Consider the following 19836-nt stretch of genomic DNA (forward strand, 5'->3'; position numbering starts at 1 on the left):
AGCAAGGGTACTACATGTACAGGAGATGTCCAGATAAAATTTGGACAAGATGGCATTCTAGGGTTCTTTCATTCTGTAATTCTGATTCTTGCCTTTTCTTTGACACAAAATAACAGAAAGGGTGGCCAGTAAAGAGACTCAGTACTAACTCCCAGACTGCTTCCCTGGGTGGGTATGGACATGACAGCTTTTCTTTCTGGTTAGGATTTTGCGATTATGCGACATTTTCCTATGTCTAATCTAACGTGTTAGCTACCTGAGACCTGACTGTGCATCTAATTCTACACCGTCTATACTCAAGTACTAGAGACACAGCAATTCTGCGAGTACTTGGACGATCTTGTGCGGCTTATCCTATTAGCATCTCCGGCTTGTAGCTCCCTTCATGAGTTCCATTTTGGCAATCCCCAAGCCCCAGATGTTTCAGCACCAGAGATCAGCAGGCAGAGTCCCTCCCATCTTTCTCAGACAGAGGCAGCAACTCCTTACCCCGCCCCCACAACCTGCGCATGCACAACTGGAGAGGGTGGGTGGGGGAGGGGAGCATGTGCGCAGGGGGCCACCCGGCGTGCCGAGTCTCCCAGCCCAGCCGCCACGCAACCATGCTTCACTTGCCCGTCTTCTGGCAGCCTGCTTCGTTCTCCAGTAGTACGCATGTGCACAGCTGCAGGGCGAGGATGTTCCACGCTGGGTGGGGGAGTGGTCAAGAAAAGGACTGAGACTAGCGCGCACGCTCGGATATGCGCAGTGCCAGAGCCGAGGCAAAAATCTGTCGATTTGGAAGTTCGGGGAGGTGACGCATGCGCAAATCTGCATTGTGCCGGGGAAGAGGGGAGCCTGACGACTAGGAAATTTGAATACCACAGTAGCATGGAGTGTGACCTCATGGAGACTGACATCTTGGAGTCGTTGGAGGATCTGGGGTAAGAGTCCCGGTCGCTTAGCCCCTGAATCTCGCAGTCTCCGTTATCCTGGCCCTTCACCTCGGCTGGGCCACCTCTTCCCTCCCGGTGCCGCGCCCCGTGGCTCCTCGATGCTGCCTCCTCCCTCCCCCAACCCTCTACCCGCCAGCTCCCCCTATCCCACCCCTAGCTCTGATCTGCTCTTCTACCCCACTACCCAGGGGGAGACTCGTCCATCTCAGTTCTCCCCATTCGTATCAACCTCCTTATACCTTCTGGGGTCCCGTCACGTCACTGGGACTTCAGACCTGGACCCTGGGAATTTGTCAGTCATCCTTGTCGTTGTCTCCGCGTGGGCCTGCTGTTTCTTCCCAACCACCACCCCTGATCGCACCCTCTTCTGCCATCCATCCAGTGTTGGTTGAATCCTAGAGCCCTAGTTCTCCTCCCTTTCTCCTGGATGTGTTTACTGGGATCGCCTTCCTCATTCACTCGGTTCACGTTTTGCCTAGTCACTAACCTGTTAATCCTATTCATCTATTCCTATTCCCTAACCTTCCTGCCCCTTTCCTACCACTTATCACCATCGATTTACTTAACCCGAATCATTTTTCTTTATCTCTACCCAGCTTCGGCAAGTGCACTCCTCAGTCACCTTTAGTAATCAGCCCAACTCCTGTTCCCAGCTAATCAATACCACTGTTGAAAACATTGATGGTTTCCCCCTGACTTCCTTCTCTACCACAAATTGGGACTACTTGTTGGCCCTCATTCAACCACCAAGGTTTTCTCCATATTTATTTTACATCTACCTATGCCACCTCCTGCCAATAGCTGTTAGCTTTTCAGAACCCTTATTCAACAATAAATAAGCTGAAAACGTTACTAGTTATCCTATTAGATCAATCAGATCTATGTCCAGTATTAAAACTTGAGAATAAAGAAACGCTCTAAACTAAATATGGTTTAAGAAACTGTGTTTAAATGTGTACTTAGAGATAGTGTACAGATATCCCTTTACTTCATTTACAAAGTAACAAATTATTTATAAAGATTTTTACCACCATATGGTTTAGGGAGCTTATTTCTATCAGAAAAAAAAAGTTACTTGGTTAGATTTTATCAGTTTAGAGTGACTTGCTATCCTATTGGGAATTTTTGGCAAAGATAGTAGTATTACTTGTTACTTTGTTTTGCTTAAAGTGTTAGTATTATCAACTTTTTTTCTTTAGTGTTCTTTCTGAATTTTCTTGGTTTCCTTTGATGTAAAGACAAAATTACTCCTGAGAAATACCTATTTCTTAGTGAAATCACAGGCTAAATCACATCAAATCAATTAGCTAGTGAGATGTCTTGTTTTACCCTACTCTAAATATATTCATTCTACATAGAGGCTCCTACTTATTTGCAACAGAAAGTTTCTTCCCAACTTTTTTGTCTTCTTGATCAATAATTACTTTTTTATGCATAGCTTTACAAAATAGGCCACCTTTATAAATAAGACTACTTATTGTAATATTGATGATCATTGCAGTTCATCAGGATATGAGTTATAATGCATTTGTGTGTTTTTGAAATACATTTTTTTTTCCTGAACCTGTCCTGGTTGCTTACTACATTCATTATTAACTTTGGAGGGGTGTTCAGGCATTAATATGTAGCTTTGCTTGGTGGTTTCTGTATGCTATTGAAAGATTAACTAGAGGAAAAAAATCACAGAATTTAATTGGTTTTCTAAGTATATTAAACCCAGACAATATCTATATTTTGCTTCATGTATGGTCTTAATTCCAGATCCAGAAAACCTAAATGTCATGCCCCACAGAGGCCATACAAAATGTAAGACAACTACTAGAAACTTTTCTTTGTTCATCATATTTGGAAATCTCATCTCTAACCCAGTGATATTGTTTCAATAGCATCCCTTTTAAAGGGAACAAATAGTGACATTCTCAAACCCCTGAAAAACTTTCACAGTCTTCTAAATATTATGCCAGTGTAATTATTTAAGCTTAGTGGTCTTTAAAAAATACTTTCAATATTTTTTCTAGTTTTTTTATTAAATCCTATAAAATAATCATTTATGAAGACCATGGGTTCTAAACTTGTAACTGAATCCTTATCCAAAATGCAACACATCACAGTAACCAAGATAAACTTGACAACAGCTCTACCATTATTTGTGCTGTCAGTTCATTAAAAATATGAAAGTAAGTGGAAAGTTATGGATTTTTTTTTAACAAACTTAACTTAATGCTTCTTGATGCAAGGCATCTAGTTGTAGTGTATAAAGAGTTGGCTTTGCTCAGGAATGTCTTGGTTCAAGTAGGCCTCTATCATATTCTACCAATATGACCCTGGACAAGTAATCATTTAACTTCAGTGCCTTCAGGCAACTCTTAGACTATAATAAGTTGCCAAGCTACTGGCTGAATTTCATTGGTTAGAGGAGTTAATACACTAGATTTTTGTTTACAGCAATGAAATCCCACACAAAAAAAGAAGAATCCTTATTACTAGTTCATAGAACCAGAGATCTACAGCTGCAAGGCCTTCAAAAGCCATCTTCAAATGCTTCATTTTTTTGTAAATGAGGAAAATGAGACCCAAAGAAATTAAGTGACTTGTCCAGGGTTTCACAAGTAGTGTCAGTAATAGGATATGAACCCATGTCCTCCAATTCCAGAACCAGCATGCCCCTTCATTTTTTCTAAGCAGTAGTACTGAAAGAACTATACTGAGTATTCTACAGAAATAAACATAATGATAAAAAAAAAAGTGGCTAAAAAAAGCATGAGTATCTTCTTTATTGAATGTATTTTTATTAATTCAATAAATACTTTATTGAAAGTATTTTCTTTATTGAATGAAGTCTTAAATGGAGGATTATGAGCCCTCCAGAAATTAAAAACCTGATGTTAAGGAGTGTTTTCTTTGAGGGACGGGATTGGAAATGACTGACTAAAGTAGCAAAGACTGATTTTCTGCATTATGAGGCTACCAGTTGAAATGATGAAAAACCAGTTTTTTTTCTACACCTATAAATTTGTATGTTATTGTATTTTGTTATGGTTTTTGTCTACCATTAGAAAAAATATTGTGTTTTAAATAACATCTGCTCAGACAGTACAAATAAATATGTTTTTAATAGCAAACCACCAAAAATTTAGTAGTCAAGGTAACAGTTATATAATTAGGAATGCATTCTTACCATAATTTATAGTTTTTTTCATTACATTCATAATTCCTTCTATTACATATACCTTTTTTTTAAGCCAGTTAAAATGTCTTCGGCAGCTCGTACCACACCTTTTGACTATTCATTTAGTTAAGCCAAATTGCCTGTTAACACCAAAGGGCCCCATTAGAGCTCTGTCTTCTTTGTCAACATGAGAACTAAGGAAAAACCATAAAAAATTTGACTTAGAAATTAAAAGTTCTTGCTGTTAGCTATGCAAAGGACTGGCCCCACAAATGCTGAACCAAGACTAAGAATATTGTAAGCATTTTACTAACGAAACTAGGGCAACAGTTAGGCAGAAGTCTTATTTCTCTGTGAGGGAAATTATGCCTCATTACTTTAACACTAATGAAAGATTGAAGCCCAGCTACTTTATTAACAAAACTATCAGTAACTATGCTTTGAATCAAGAGTCATGGAGAAAATTAAACTTTTCTAAGTGGAAGGCTTTGAAGTAAGGCTGCTTAGTATTGGAGGTAGAATCACCTCTAAGACTGAATTTTTGACATTATAGATTCAAAAAGGCAGTGACCTGTCTAATGGCTTTATTTTCCTCATGCGTTCTGTTAACTGCATGTTTGTAATCCAAAACAGCTCTCTTTCATTAAAAACTACATTTACAGCCTTCTCAGTTTCCATAGTTAATAGAAAGATGATCTTGGTTTTACTTCTGAAGTAACTATAATTTTATTAACTTGCCTATTATTCAAGTTTCAATAAATAAGATAAACATTTTAATGACACTATATAATAGTATCCTAGTAGACTATAAAAATAGGTTGAGCCTGTAAAAAAAAAATCACATACTTTAGTATTTTTTTGTGTGTTTTGCTTAAACTTTTAAACAAAGTCACCAAAATTATGCCATGGAATCATAGATGTTTAGCTACAAGGGACCTCAAAGGCCATCTAGTCCAAACTCATTTTCTAGTTAAAGAAACTAAAGCTCAGAGAGGTGAAGTGACTTTCCCGAGGTCATGTAGGTAATAATCAGCAGAGCAAGTATTTGAAGCCAGATCCTCTCCTATCCTTCCTTCAGTGCCAAGCTTTGATGTAACCTCCATGAAATCTTCCCTTATTTCTGCCTTTCCCTCTCAACTTTAATATCGCCATCTAACCTCTCATTGATCAATTTCTAACTTAACAGTTATTTGCATGCATGGCTCTCCCTTGTTTTCTCCCTTTGCCTCCTCCTTTCCCCCAAACCTAGTAGATCTTGAGGTCCTTAGGAGCTGTTCTATATTTCTTTTCATCTCTTTACCCCTCGAACCAGACATAAACCTATATATAGGACCATGTAGAAAGTGTTTAATAGATTGTTATGAATAGTTCTCAACCACGTTTTATGGGCCCCCAAAAACCTGTCATATAAAGAATGAGTAAAGTGTAGCCTCCTTTTGATTAAGCAAGGACTGGGCTTTTTCTCCATTCCTCTTCCCAGCCTAGTGCTACCCACTGGTAATGGATGCTCACAGACGGGAGGAACAATTACAGAGAAGAGGGCACAGAGTGAAGTTAGTTGGAGGAGTAGGTTGCTACAGTGATCAACATCTTCCTTACCTTCTCTCCCAACTCACCCAGCTGGATGACTCCATATACTACTCCCTAAAAGTAGTGTAATTTCCCAAAACTTCAATATAGTCACATATTTTATATTTTATATTAAAGTAATTGTTTATGTTTTTCCAGTTAAATTTGTTGTACTTGTAAGTAAATGTATTATCTATGATTTATTAAAAGTTATTTTATTTATCTTAAGAAGTATAATTTCTTTTACTCACCAGTTACAAAGGTCCTTTGTTAGAAGATGGAGCTTTGTCTCAGGCAGTCACTGGTGGAGCCAGTTCCCCTGAATTCACCAAACTCTGTGCTTGGCTGGTATCTGAATTAAGACTGTTCTGTAAACTAGAAGAAAATGTGCAAGCAACTAACAGTAAGTAACAGGCCTGTTTTTTAAAAGTTAACATCTATTTGTAGATGCCTGATATGGAATGAAATTTAGACATTTGGGGTTGTTAAGCCACGTTTTTCTTTGTAAATGTTAGTTCCCATAGGCAAAGCCAATCGGCAAAAACAGACATTTTGTAATAGAGTTGGTTTGTTATTTCCCTAGTTTTTCCATATACAAGGAAATTGTCAGTTTCCTTGCTTTCTGTTTGGAAGCAATAAACTATTTAAAAAATATGTAGTTACAGAAGAGACAATTCAGAAGTTAGATATACTTCAGAAAGTTAGACGAAAGCTTCTGGAGATTTATATAACTTTAAAAATTATGTGAGTTCATTACTGTCCAATAGTCACTCTTTACTGTGGTTATAGCCTTGTGAGAGTATGATTTAGTACATAGAGTTAAACTTCCTTTGTTAGCTGAGCTGACAGGATCTGGAGACCTGTATAGAAGTTAAAGTAAACTAGTACAATTTCATTTAATACTTTTGTTGAAGTATTAGAGAGAACATCCTCTTTAAAAGATTATAATGTGTATTACTATATACAAAGTGAATGTGATTTAAGCTACATTATAACCAAGTCCATAGAATTGAAAGGTGCTGTAATGTAGTCTTAGTTTAGTTTTAGCACCTACATTTTCTTCTTTGCAAATGAGACAAGAGCCTGAAACCTGACACTTTACTAGTCAGTTTTTTTTTCCCAGAGATCGAAACCTGCAGTGTCTAAGGCAACCTTTTACCTATATGAATTGTACAGAGTAGCACACTTTGAGGATATCCAATGTCTTGCATGTTTGGGTTACTTAATGATTTCTGGGGAACAGTTAGATAACTGCATCCTTTATTTGCTCTAATTGGTGTAAGGAAAACAAAATATATCATTGTCTGCTGGAAGGTACCTTGGAAATAATTTAGTTCTTAGACTCATTAGATTTGCTTTGAATCAAGAAGTTAACCTAAATACTTAGGAACCATTAATTTATTGAATTATTATTTTAAAGTATTTTCAGATGATTAAAAGTGTTTTGATTCATGCATATAGTCCAGGGTCGTGGGGGGGAGGCTTCAGGACTGAAATGCAGAACCAAACTACAAAATACTAGAATTTCCCCATTGGACAATGCCATTTTCCAAACCAAACCTGAAAGAGGTAGCCTGGGAGGGCTGTGATACAGGAAGGAATAGAGACCCTAAGGGTCTCTTTTATAACCTTTTATATTTAGAAAGACAGTTCTCTTCCAGTACCTTCTCTTCATCTGATCATAAAGCAATGTTGGAAGGTCAGAGTGACTAAAAGATGTGGAAAATGACAGACTTTAGAGTATAGGCAAATAGTGGTTGATACTATAGGTCTGTGTGGTATGTTGGGGATTTTTTTTAGGGCAAGAAGATTCTGTACAGGTTGAGCTATGTTTTGTAATGAGCATCAGTATTGTTAAGACATAATGGAGAAACTCAATTTCTGTCCCTTTGCCTTCTATCTCATTTTACTTCTTCCTATATGTCTTATACCACCATGTGATTATATGGGAAAACTATGTGAAAACCTTCTTGTACTATACCCTTTATAGTCTCCTTCATACTGCTAAGAAAAAAAAAAGATTCTTTTCCCCACAAAGGAAAAATTCCATTATTTTGTGCTTAGTTTGGGTCAAATTGCAGTTCAGCCCTGAAGACTCCCACTACTGCCACCTCAATTATATGTACGAATTAAAACACATTTAACCATTTGAAAGAACTTTTTAATATGATTTATTTAATAAATTAATCTGGTTCCTAAATATTTGGGCTGGCTTTTAGATTTAAGGCAAATGTGTTGAGCCTAAGATTAGATTACCTCTGAAGTTTTTTTTCCAAATTAAAATGCTATGCTTTATCCTCATTTACTCCAGCCCCCAAGACTTTTTCAGGCCTGGATTCTTTAGCTGCTGTCATTGGCTAGCAGGAGGTAGAAATATTAAGTGAGAACTAAGCAGCACTGTCCATCCCCTCTGACAGATACTTAGTTCCACTCCTGGCAAGAGCCAGAGTCATTATACTGCCTCAAATGTCTAATAAACATCCTAATGTATAGAATTCAATATCAAAATTTAATCATGAAAGTTCATATTACAGTGTATTAAATATTATTAAAAAAAATTAGGTCCCTAGATGAAATTTCTCAGTTCTTCCAGGTGTTAGTCCTCAGGGTTTTTTGAGCCCTGACCTAACTGAATGCCTCCTTATTTTATACATGAGGAAACTGATGCCCACCTGGAGAAGATATGCTGTGTCTAACAGCAATTACTCTCTACTATACCACACCTGGTAGGGAATCATTGCAGTAGAAGAGAAGGAACACATAAGTTTTAATTTAGTTCAGTTGGCAAGTATTTGTTATGTACCTCACTTATGTTCAGCTGTTAACAAAAGAAGTTTAAAACATGACCCCTGACTTCAGAGTTTTTAGTATATTTGGACAGGGCAGATCACATGAAGTAATTAGAAAGCAGTGCAAGGTGATATTTCATCTCAAATATTTATTATACATGGTGCTTATACAAATCACAGTGAGGAAAATGGCTCTTCCCTGCTAAACTCAAATTGGAATATAATTGATTGCCAAATTGTGTGCTATAAACTATACGTGCTGTCAACATTCAGAAGATAGGAGAACAGTGGGGGTTGCAATGGGCAAAGAATGCTTCACTGAGCTAATTTGATAGGTAGAAATGAGAAGAAAGGTGATTTCCTTGAAAGGGGGACAGTATGAGAGAAGGCATGATAACTGGTGTAATTAGAGCAAAGGTTGTATGTTTCAAAATGGAAAAAAGTAAGATTGGCTAGGCCTATGGAAGAATAGATTATAAAAAGACCAAGAAGATCTAACATGACAGAAAATAGGGAGCCATTAAACCTTTTTGAGCTGGAGGGTAACATGATGAAAGTGATATTTAAGAGTGCATGGATTTGTGGTATAGGAATGGGAAGCTGGAGTCAGGGAACTCAATTAGAATAAATTTGTATGATCTTTATTTTAGAAATAAAACTATTACTAACAGTATTGTTTTGTTGTTTTTTAAAGGCCCAAATGAAGCTGATGAGTTCCAGCTTGAGGTGAGTGGGCTACTTGGGGAAATGAACTGTCCATATATTTCACTGACATCTGGGGATGTGACAAAGCGCCTTCTCAACCAGAAGAATTGCCTCCTGTTGCTCAGTAAGTTCAAGGCTACCTTTATGTAGCATTTTACATGTTCTTTGACTGATACTTGTTATATATGGAAAAAAAAAACTTTTCTTTTTAAGGAAATATATTCTTAAACTTCAAAATGTAAGAAGGATTTTAATGTCAGTGTATAGGTAACATTATTTCTTGTGTAACTGATAGTTTTTCTCAGTTCAACACATAGTGACAATTTCTTTAAACTATAAAGCTACATTCAGTATAATTATTGTTAATGAGAGTGGTATTCATTCATTCATTCATTTAGCATTTACTCAACATCTGCTCTGTGCATTGTACTATTAGGAACTAAGGGCATTTGAAAGAAATGCAAAGAAAAAAATAACTCCTCTTCAGGATGATAAAGCAGATACAGAAATAAATGAAATATATTTCATAGAAACTAAATAGATGAAGAACTGTTATGTGATATTGCTGTGCACATAGTAGATAATAGATGTTGACTGCTTATGAGATCACATGAAAGAAAGATAGAAGTGGGAGGAAAAATCTCCTTCACAGTAACTTTGTGAGGTAGTTAATTCAAGTATTTGCACCACCATTTTACAGAGAGTAAGCTGAGACTCAGAAATGTTAAGATATTTCCTCTTAATCAATACATAACTGATAAATGTCTGCAGTGGCATTTGAACCCAGATCTCCTTGACTCCATGTCCCCAGTACTATTCAGTATACTGCTTTCATAGTAGGATGGAAGTTGAGTTTTAGCATTGAATTGTTAGTTATCTATAGATTGAGATAAAGAAAGGACATTTGATGTGTAAGAGTGGTTTTTTATATCTAAAGACACACAAAATGGTCATGCTTAGGAGACCTTACAGTGAATAGTCCAGTTTACCTGGAGCACAGCATATGTAAGGGGAAATAGTATGAAATAAGACTGGAAAGGTAGGTTGAAGACAGATCATCATCATCACAATTCACATTTGTGTAATACTTTCAGGTTTGCCAAGTGTTTTACATAATTTATCTAATTTAATCCTTATAATAATCCTGTGCAGTAGATGATCTTATAATGCCTATTTGATAGAGTAAAACTGAGGCTCAGAGAGATTATGTGACTTGCCCCTAGTCATACAGCTAATAATTTAAATAAACATAGTAAACATTTAGGAAAGGCAGCAGTAATCACTAGCATGGCTTTAGTAAGAACAAGACAGACGAGATTAACCTTAATTCGTTTTATGCTAGGGTACTAGGAAAGTGCTATAGATATAGTTTTCATAGGTTTTAGCAATACATTTGATAAAATCTCTTTTTCTGTTCTTGGGAAAAGGTGTAGAAATTTAGCCTATAGAAAATTATATGATTTTAGAACTGGTTGAATAGCCAGACTTAGAGATTAATCATTAATGGTTCTGTATCTTCTTAGAAGGACATCTACAGTACTGTGGAACCCCAATGTACTGTGCTTATACCTGTGCTGATTTATATATTTATCATTGACTTGGACAAAGGCATAGATAGTATTCTTAGTAATTTTAGATCATAGAATCATAGGTTTAGATCTAAAAGGAACCTTAAAGGCCTTCCAGTCCAACTTCATTTTACAGATTAGGAAACTGAGGCCCCTAGAGGTTGCATAAGATCACACAAGTCATAAATGACAAGCAGTATTTTACCACAATTTCTCTGACTCCAAAACCATTGCTCTTTCCGTTATACCATAATGCCTCTCACAAAGGCTGCAAAACTGGGAAGGATAGCTAGCACATTAGATGACAAAGGCAAGATCCAAAAAGATCTTGATAGGCTAGAAGCTTAGATTAACTCTAATAATAGGAAAAAGAAGAAATTTAACAGAGATTAATGTAAAATTGGCTTCACAGGTACAGCATGAAGACAGTATGGTTCGATTGTCATTATTTTGAAAAAAATTTCTGGGTTTCTTGTACGTAAGCTCAGTATAAGTCAACAGTGTGCTATTGTAGCCAAAAAAACCTACTGTATTAAAGCTAATATATTAAAATAGGTATACTTCCAGGAATGGAGGGTACTCACACTGTTTGGCCTTGATCTTCTCAAGTGAGGTTATTTGCTGAGAGTATAGGAAATAAGGGTCAGTTTGATACTTGACATTTCAAAGTGGCTGCAACAGCAAGGGTCCTGAGATTATGTAATAAAAAATTATACTTGTCACTTTATCACACCCTTATATTTCAAACATAGAAAAAAATTAACTGATAGAATGTGGTCATTTTTAGTTCAATTGAGTTTTAAATAATATGTAGTAAATTAGTATATTCCTTCAAACTTATGTTATTTTAATGATGAAAGAGTTTTATTTTTATACAATGACATGTATAGTATAAAGATTTATCTTGTAACTGATACTCGAATTTTTCTAGCGCTTTCCAAAGTACTCAAGGATGCTTTTCTGTGTTTTCTGAAAGAATATTTCTTTCATAATTTTTGAGCATACATACTACCATTCTTGCTTTTTTTTAGCTAAAGGAAATAGTGAGTAAATCCCCAATTTAACATAAATGCCAGAATTTTTATAATACATGACTAGTTTAGAAAATAAGGTTTTGATGAACTCTATTCATTCAGTAAACACTTACTAAGCACTGTTTTATGCAAGGTTCCACGTTGGTACTGTGAGGTAATACAAAGATGGCATAAGACATAATTCCTACTCCCAGGGAACCTATAGGTTAACAGAACTACTAATATTACAGCTCTTGCCATGATGAATATAATGCAGAAATAAAGATTTTATTCTTAGAATCAAGGATGGAAGGGACATAACATTTATTTAGTCCTGCCTATACCTGAATATAGGATCATAGATTTAGAACTGGAAGGAATCCATAGAGACCAGTTCATACTCCTCATTTTGCAAATGAGGAAACTGAAGCCCAGCAAGGTTATGTGCCTTGACCAAGGTCACACAACACTGAGATTTAAAACTAAATCCTCTGCTTCCAAATCCAGCACATAATCTGCTCTTCCTCACTACCACAAGAATCCCTTCTACAACATATATATTAATGATCATCCAGCATTGCTTAAAAGCCTGAAACCACAGATAACCTCTTGATGTGGCCCATTCCATTTTTTTTTTGGATGGTTCTAATTGTTGGGAGTTTTTTCCTTGAATCAAGCCCTATATCTGCCTCTTTACAGCTTACACCTACTTCCACTTTCTAGAGTCAGAAAGAGCATATCTAATCCTTCTTCTACAGCCCTTAGCTTTTGGAAGACACTTTTACATCACCCCTAAAGTCTCCTTCAGGCTTAAAATCTCCAGTTTCTCTGGATGATCTCCAGCTTATCAGTATGTGGTGCCCAGAACCAAACAAATATACTCCAGATATGTTCTGACCAGGGCAGAGTACATTTGGGGACAATCACCTGGACACTATGCCTCTTAATGCAACCCAAGATTGTGTTAACTTTTTTGGCTACCAGATCACACTGGTGGAAGTGTGAGTAGTTGTGTAACACATGACCAATGAGGAACACCAAAGAGGAACAGGAATGGAGGACATCATCAAGTCATTGTAAGATAGGAAGAAAAGATAAACTGGTCACATGGCAAGAATGGATGGATGGATGGATGGATGCATGGATGGATGGGTGGATGGATGGATGGATGGATGAATGAATGGATGGACATGTAGCTATAAAGCTAGAGCATAAACATTTACTCTGTGCCATTCATTGTGCTAAATCTTAGGTATACCCATACAAGCCAGGAATAGTCCCTGCCCTCAAGGACCTTACAGTATAATGGAGGAAGATAACAGTGGAGGGGTACTAGAAAGGGAGGGTGGGGAGGTATGATTTTTTTTTTCATGGTAAGGAAATAGCTGAGAAAGTATTGTGAATACATGGGCCCCAGCAAGTAGTGTACTTCTCAGATCTGAAACACCTGGATTAAAGTTCAAGATTCTGGTGGCTGAGGATGATGGCTGAAGAGTAGATAACAAGTAAACATTTAGGGTATTCTTTTGATACCCTCATCATATTGGGAGAAAATAAGAAAGTCATGGTAGGGGTTCCATGTACAGCAAACTTTAAGAAAAACATGGATGGACAAAGGAAGCACAGGACAGGCTGGCATTGATAGGTCTGCACAGTTGGAGAGAACTCCTGAATTAATGATGTTGTAGATCCATTTGAGTGTAACACTGATGACTCACAGACCACTTCAACCTCCAGATGGGTCTCAGACAAACTGCTGCCTTTTAATCTGGCATGACCTGTTCTTATGAATCCTTGCAAAATAGACACACCTTTCTCTCTACATGATAGGTACATCTTTCTCTTCACACATCACGTCAGTGTTCTCTTACATTGCTTTTGAACATAATTCTTTCTTGGCAATGCACCTCAGTGCGTTTGTGCCCACTGTGTATTTTTCCATTGTCCTTAAGGTGATTTACAATTGTGATTCTTTAGAGATTGTGGTATTTCATGATTTGCACCCATCTGGTACCACCAGAATCAAAGTGAGGTTAAAATGAGATATTTGTAAAGCACAGGGCCCGGCACATGGTAGGCTCTAAATAAATGCTTGTTTCCTTCTTCTTTTTTTTTTTTTTAAAGTGTTCTTTCCTCCTCAAGCAGGAGCTTAGTATCATTTAAAGCACTGAATAGTTTTCCAAAGGCAATCTAGCCTGCTCAATTTTGGGCTCAGGCAATCATTCGTTTTTATATATGAATAGACAAGATAGATTTGTTGATGGACCATCTCTATTATGAACTCTTCCTCTAATTGCTTATCATATCTGGGTAATAAGCATTCTTAGTCCACTTTGTTTTTGTGGTATAGATGGTTAAGTCAAGTTCTTCAGTGATGATGGTTCCTTTTTTTAAATTTATTTTATTTCAATTAATTTACTTTGAATTATCAGCAATCACTTCCATAAGCTTTTGAGTTTTAAATTTTTCTCCCCTTCTCTCTCCAACTCCCTCCCCAAGACGGTGCACAATCTGATATAGGCTATATATATACATTCCTATTAAACATATTTTCACATTAGTGATGTTGTAAGTAAGAATTAGAGCTAATGGGAGAAACCACCAGAAAGAGGAAACAAAACACAACAGAAGAAAAAAAAATAGCAAATAGTATACTTTGATCTGCATTCAATCTCCATAGCTCTTTCTCTGGTTGTGGATAGCATTTTCCATCATGAGGCCTTTGGAGATGTCTTAGATCCTTGTATTGCTGAGAAGGGTTAAGTCTATCAATATTAGTCTATTACTGTGTACAGTGTTCTCCTGGTTCTGCACACTTCACTCAGCATCGGACCATGCAAGTCTTTACAGGTTTTTCTGAAGTCATCCTGTTCATTATTTCTTATAGCAAATAGTATTCCATTACATTCATGTACCACAACTTGTTCAGCCATTCCCCAATTGATAGGCATCCTGTCAATTTCCAATTCTTTGCCACCACAAAAAGAGCTGCTATAAATATTTTTGTATATGTGGGTCCTTTTCCCATTTGTATGATCTCTCTGGGCTATAGACCTTGAAGTGCTATTGCTAGGTCAAAGAGTATGACCTTTTTATTGCCCTTTGGGCGTAGTTCCAAATTGCTTTCCAAAATAGTTGGATCATTTCACAACTCCACCAACAATGCTGTAGTGTTCCAATTTTCCCACATCTTCTCCATCATTTATCATTTTCCTGTTTTGTCATGTTGGCCAATCTGATAGGTATAATGTGGTATCTCAGAGTTGTTTTGGTTTGCATTTCTCTAATCAATAGTGATTTAGAGCATCTTTTCATATGACTATAGATGGCTTTAATTTCTTCATCTGAGAACTGCCTGTTCATATCCTTTGACCATTTATCAATTGGAGAATGACTTGTATTCTTAGAAATTTGACTTAATCCTCTATATATTTTAGAAATGAGGCCCTTATCAGAGAGACTGGTTATAAAAATTCTTTCCCAATTTTCTACTTTCCTTCTAATCTTGGTTGCATTGCCTTTGTTTGTACAAAAACTTTTGAATTTAATGTAATTGAAGTTATCCATTTTGCATTTCATAATGTTCTCTATCTCGTTTGGTCATGAATTCATCCGTTCTCTATAAATCTGATAGGTAAACTATTCCTTGCTCTCTCAGTTTGCTTACAGTATCAGCTTTTATATCTAAATCATGAACCCATTTTGACTTTATTTTGGTATATGGTATGAGATTTTGGTCCAAGCCTAGTTTCTGCCATACTCTTTTCTAGTTTTCCCAGTTTTTGTCAAAAAGTGAGTTCTTATCCCAGAAGCTGGGGTCTTTGGGTTTATCAAATAATTGATTACTATAGTCATTGACTACTGTGTCTTGCATACTTAACCATGATAGTTCTTTTTTAAGAAGTTTTGCACTGCTCTAGGTTATGATATAATCAACACATTGTCATCCAATAACAGGAATTTCAGTATCTGTGAAAGGGATTCTAACCTTTTTTGTGTCATGGACTCCCTTGTCAGTCTGGTGAAGCCTCTGGATTCCTTCTGACAATTATTTTTAAAAAATTAATAATTGAAGGAAAAACTAAATTTTAATTAGACATTAGTGAAAATAAAGATTTAATTCAGTGGCCCACAGGATAACCTCATCTATGAGGATTCTCTTCTGTTTGGATTTTGCACTGGATATCCTCCATGACAGTGGCAATCACTTTTGGCAAGCATACCTCTCTCTTTTTATATTTGATATTTATTGTCTGAGGATTGTTGAACAGAATTATATTTCTTCCTTTTTTTTTTTTTAAAAACAGTTGGGGTTAAGTGACTTGCCCAGATCACACAGCTAGTAACTGTCTACAGCTGCATTTGAATTCAGGTCCTCTTGACTCTAGGGCTGGTACTCTACCTACTGTACCATCCAGCTAGCCCATAGAGATATATTTCTTAACTGCTTTTAAACTTCACTGTAACAGATACAGTAGAAATACCATTGAATTTGTAGTCTGACAACATAGGTTTGAATCCTACTTGCACTGTTTTGTTACCAGTGTGGGACCTTGGGCAAGTCACTTTCTCTGACTATTCATCTGTAAAATGAGGAGAACTGGACTAGATTACTTTAAAGTCCCTTCCTGTTCTTCATCTTTAAGCCTATAATTTTTGTAGCACCTAAGTGACCTAGTGAATAGAGTGCTGGGCTTAGAGTCTTCCTGACTCCCAAGTTGAAACCCAGCCTCAGAGACTTATTAACTGTGTAACCTTGGGCAAATCACTTAACTTCTGTATGTCTCAATTTTCTTAACTTAATGAGGATAATAATAGCTAGTTTTTATGAGGATCAAATGAGATAATAGTTGTAAAGTGCTTAGCACAATGCCAGGCACATAGAAGGTGCTATAAAAATGCTATCATTATTAATTATTATTATTATTATTACTGTTACTATTTTAATGTGTTTGTGATGAGAGTCTTTATGACAGCATATTGTTTTACCTGATCAAAGGTTTTTGTTTTGTTTTGTTTTGAACATTCATCAAACTGTAAGCAGAGTGGTATCTTTTATTCTCTACATCTTAGTCAATTATGTGACGATGTCTTCATCAAGGATGTCCTTGATATGATTGTCAATTATTCTTATAAAGATTTTATCCAGATGAGAAAGTAGGCATATGGGTCACTAGTAAATGATAGTTTCCCATCATTAGTACTAAATGGTAGTTTCTCATTATAGTCTGTCTTCCTGGGGTTGGGGTGGGGGGAGTGGGAGGGAAGTATTCATTCTTTGAGAGGGCTTGAGAATTTATTTCTCAGTACCCTCAAATTGCAACCCTTCCAGTGCAGATCTACTGTACACATCCTTGGGTGTGATCTAGCTTCTCTCTTAAATTCACCCTTCACTAAGTTTTTCTAACACTTCTCTGTCTTCATTCTCTGACTGACCAATCCTTTTCAGTCTCTTTTGCAAAATTATAATCTGTCTTGGCCCCTGTGCATTGATATATCCCTAGAACTCTGTCCTAGGCCCTCCTTACTCCCTCTTCTTCTCCTCTCCCTTTTCCCTGTTTCCCTTCCTCCTTTCCTCCCTCCCTCTCCCCTTTTGGTGGATTCAACAACTCCCATGAATTCAACTATCATCACCATGCAGACGATTCTCAGGTCAACATAACCAACCCCCTGTCTTCTCCTGAGCTCTAGTCCCTTATCTTCCAAGTTCCAATGTTCCTCAGGAATCTCAAAATAAAACTCTTAAGATAGAACTCAATAGCTTTATCCTCAAACCCATATCCAGTTAGTTTGCCAAAGTTGCCTAGTCTGATTATTTCATCTCCTTTACATCTCTTACATCTGTCTGTTTTCTCTACTTGTACCATAACCACTCTAGTTCAAGCCTCATCAGTTCTTGCCTGGACAATTGCAGTAGCCTGAAAATTAGCTTGCTTGTAGCCAGTCTCTCTCCTATGCAATCCAGCTTCCACACAGCTGCCATATTTGGCTGCATGGTTTTAACCATGGCAAAAAAAAAAAAGTTCAAAAAGCTTTAGTGGCTCCGTATTGTCTTTAAAACAAAATTCAAATTCCTCTTTTTGACATTTAAGTTCTTTCATTCAGACCCCATCCTGTCTTTCTAGGCTGAACTAACTTAATTGCTGTTTCCTGTAAACTATATTCCATCTCCTATACCTGTGCCTTTTGTAAAGGCAGTGTTTTCAAGTCTGGAATGCTCTCTCTCCCTTTGTTTCATTTTTTAATTTCCTAATACCCTTCAGGGCACACCTTAAGTAATGCCCTCTTTAAAATGACTTTCCTGATATTTCCTACTTTTCAGTCCTCACCTTCCAATCTCTGCTTAGCTACTTTTACTCTTGGTATTTTCTTATTTGTGGACATATAGATCCTCTAGCATATTGCCTGGCACACCATGTTACTTGAGTCATCTTTGTTTTCTCTAGCATTTTTTCTTCTTCATATAGCGTATCAGAATCTGTTATGTTAGAATATAAGGTGACTTCACTGTTAGTGAAGAAAAGTTTGTCATAAAGAGAATCTTGGTATCTTTTCCATTTTTCATCTGTTTGCTTTTAGTATCATTCTTAAATGTTTTTGGAATAATCTGGTTTAATTTGGTATCTGGCCAGGCCTTCTGTAAATTTGTTTTTCCTCCACCACTTCTTGTTTTTTCATAGTTTTCTACCATCCTTAGGATCATAGACATAGAACTGGAAAAGGACCTTAGAGGCCATCTAATAAAACAACAGTGGGCCATAGATATTTTACACCTCACACATGTAGGAAATGGTGAACTGGGATTTGAACTTAGGTCTTCTAACTTCAAATCTGATGCTCTTCTTTTTCTGCAGGATTCTAAACTGACCTTAAGCTACCAGCTCTTTGTATTAGGCAAAACGATTGAGTATTTATCGGGTTGTTTTAGGCAGCTTTAGGGTACTTTTGTGGCTACTGATTTACATTAGATAAACTTCCTTATGAAATGAAATTTTTTTGTTTCACTATTTATTTATTTCCAATTTTTCAGCATCCATAGCTTGTTTTAATAGGTTAAATTGGAACTCTCTTAACTATATTTCAGAATTTCATAGGAATCACTCAGATTCATTAGCTTATAGCTTGTTTACTTCTTTCTCTTCTTTCTTTGAAATCCAGGACCTTTGCCATTTTCTAGTCCTGTAGTACCTCTTATTAATCTTCTTTCAAACGTCATCAATAACTGCAAATCATAATCACCAGTTCTTTTAGCATCCTAAGATGTAGATTAGCTGGGTCTGGTGCCTGAAATTCATCAGAGACTGCTAATTGCCTACTTGTTATTTTCCAACTTATCTTGGCTATAAAGTCTATTAACCGTTTTCATTCTATCACATGCAGCCTAAGTTCTTAAAGTGTGGTTAAATCTTAATTTTACCTTAATTCCACAAAACTAAAAGCGCAACCCATCTGATGTCATTAACTAATTCTGAAATCTCTAAACTCCCTAAAGCACAAGTCAGCAACCAACACACTTGTGTGCAAGAACTGTTTGACATTTGCAACCTCATGTAGTGGGGGCAGGTAGGTGGCATGGTGGATTCTGGGCTTGGAATCAGGAAGACTCATTTTCATGAATTCAAACCCAGCCTCAGACACTTACTAGCTAGGTGACCCTGGGCAAGTCACTTAACCCTGTTTGCTTCAGTTTCCTCATTTGTAAAAATGAGCCGAAAAAAGAAGTAGCAAACCACTCCAATATCTTTGCCAATATCCCAAATAGGGTCACGAAGAGCCTGAAACAACTCAAAAACAAAACCTCATGTGGTAAAATCTTAGATATCAGGAACACTCAATGAAGTAGTTATTCTCGATAGCTGAGTGTTCTAGACAATTGAAAATGTGTTCATTTCATACCAGAACTTTTGTTTTAAGGGTGGGATTGGAAGGTAGGAGAGTTGAAGAGATATTTTAATCATTTTCCGTAGAAATTTCTCTGCAAAGAGTATGATAAATTTTTTCTTGGCTTCAGGCTATCCCTATATTGTTATATAAACATCAGTTATTTTAGTGTGCTATAAAATATTGTAAGCTCCACTAAGGTATAAA

General features: G+C 36.7%; 1 protein-coding gene across 1 annotated transcript in view; it reads left to right on the forward strand.

Moving 5' to 3' along the window:
- Positions 1-782: 782 nt before the first annotated feature.
- Positions 783-19836, forward strand: part of FAM98A (family with sequence similarity 98 member A) — a 34128-nt gene continuing 15074 nt past the window's right edge. Inside the window, exons 1-3 of the mRNA XM_027850589.1 lie at positions 783-923; positions 5928-6076; positions 9157-9291. Coding sequence (XP_027706390.1) covers positions 871-923; positions 5928-6076; positions 9157-9291 — 337 coding nt within the window. The 5' untranslated portion in view covers positions 783-870. The remainder of the gene's footprint in view (positions 924-5927; positions 6077-9156; positions 9292-19836) is intronic.

Source organism: Vombatus ursinus, unplaced genomic scaffold (genome assembly GCF_900497805.2).
Source record: "Vombatus ursinus unplaced genomic scaffold, bare-nosed wombat genome assembly UNPS02009062.1, whole genome shotgun sequence".
NCBI classification, from domain to species: Eukaryota; Metazoa; Chordata; class Mammalia; order Diprotodontia; family Vombatidae; genus Vombatus; species Vombatus ursinus.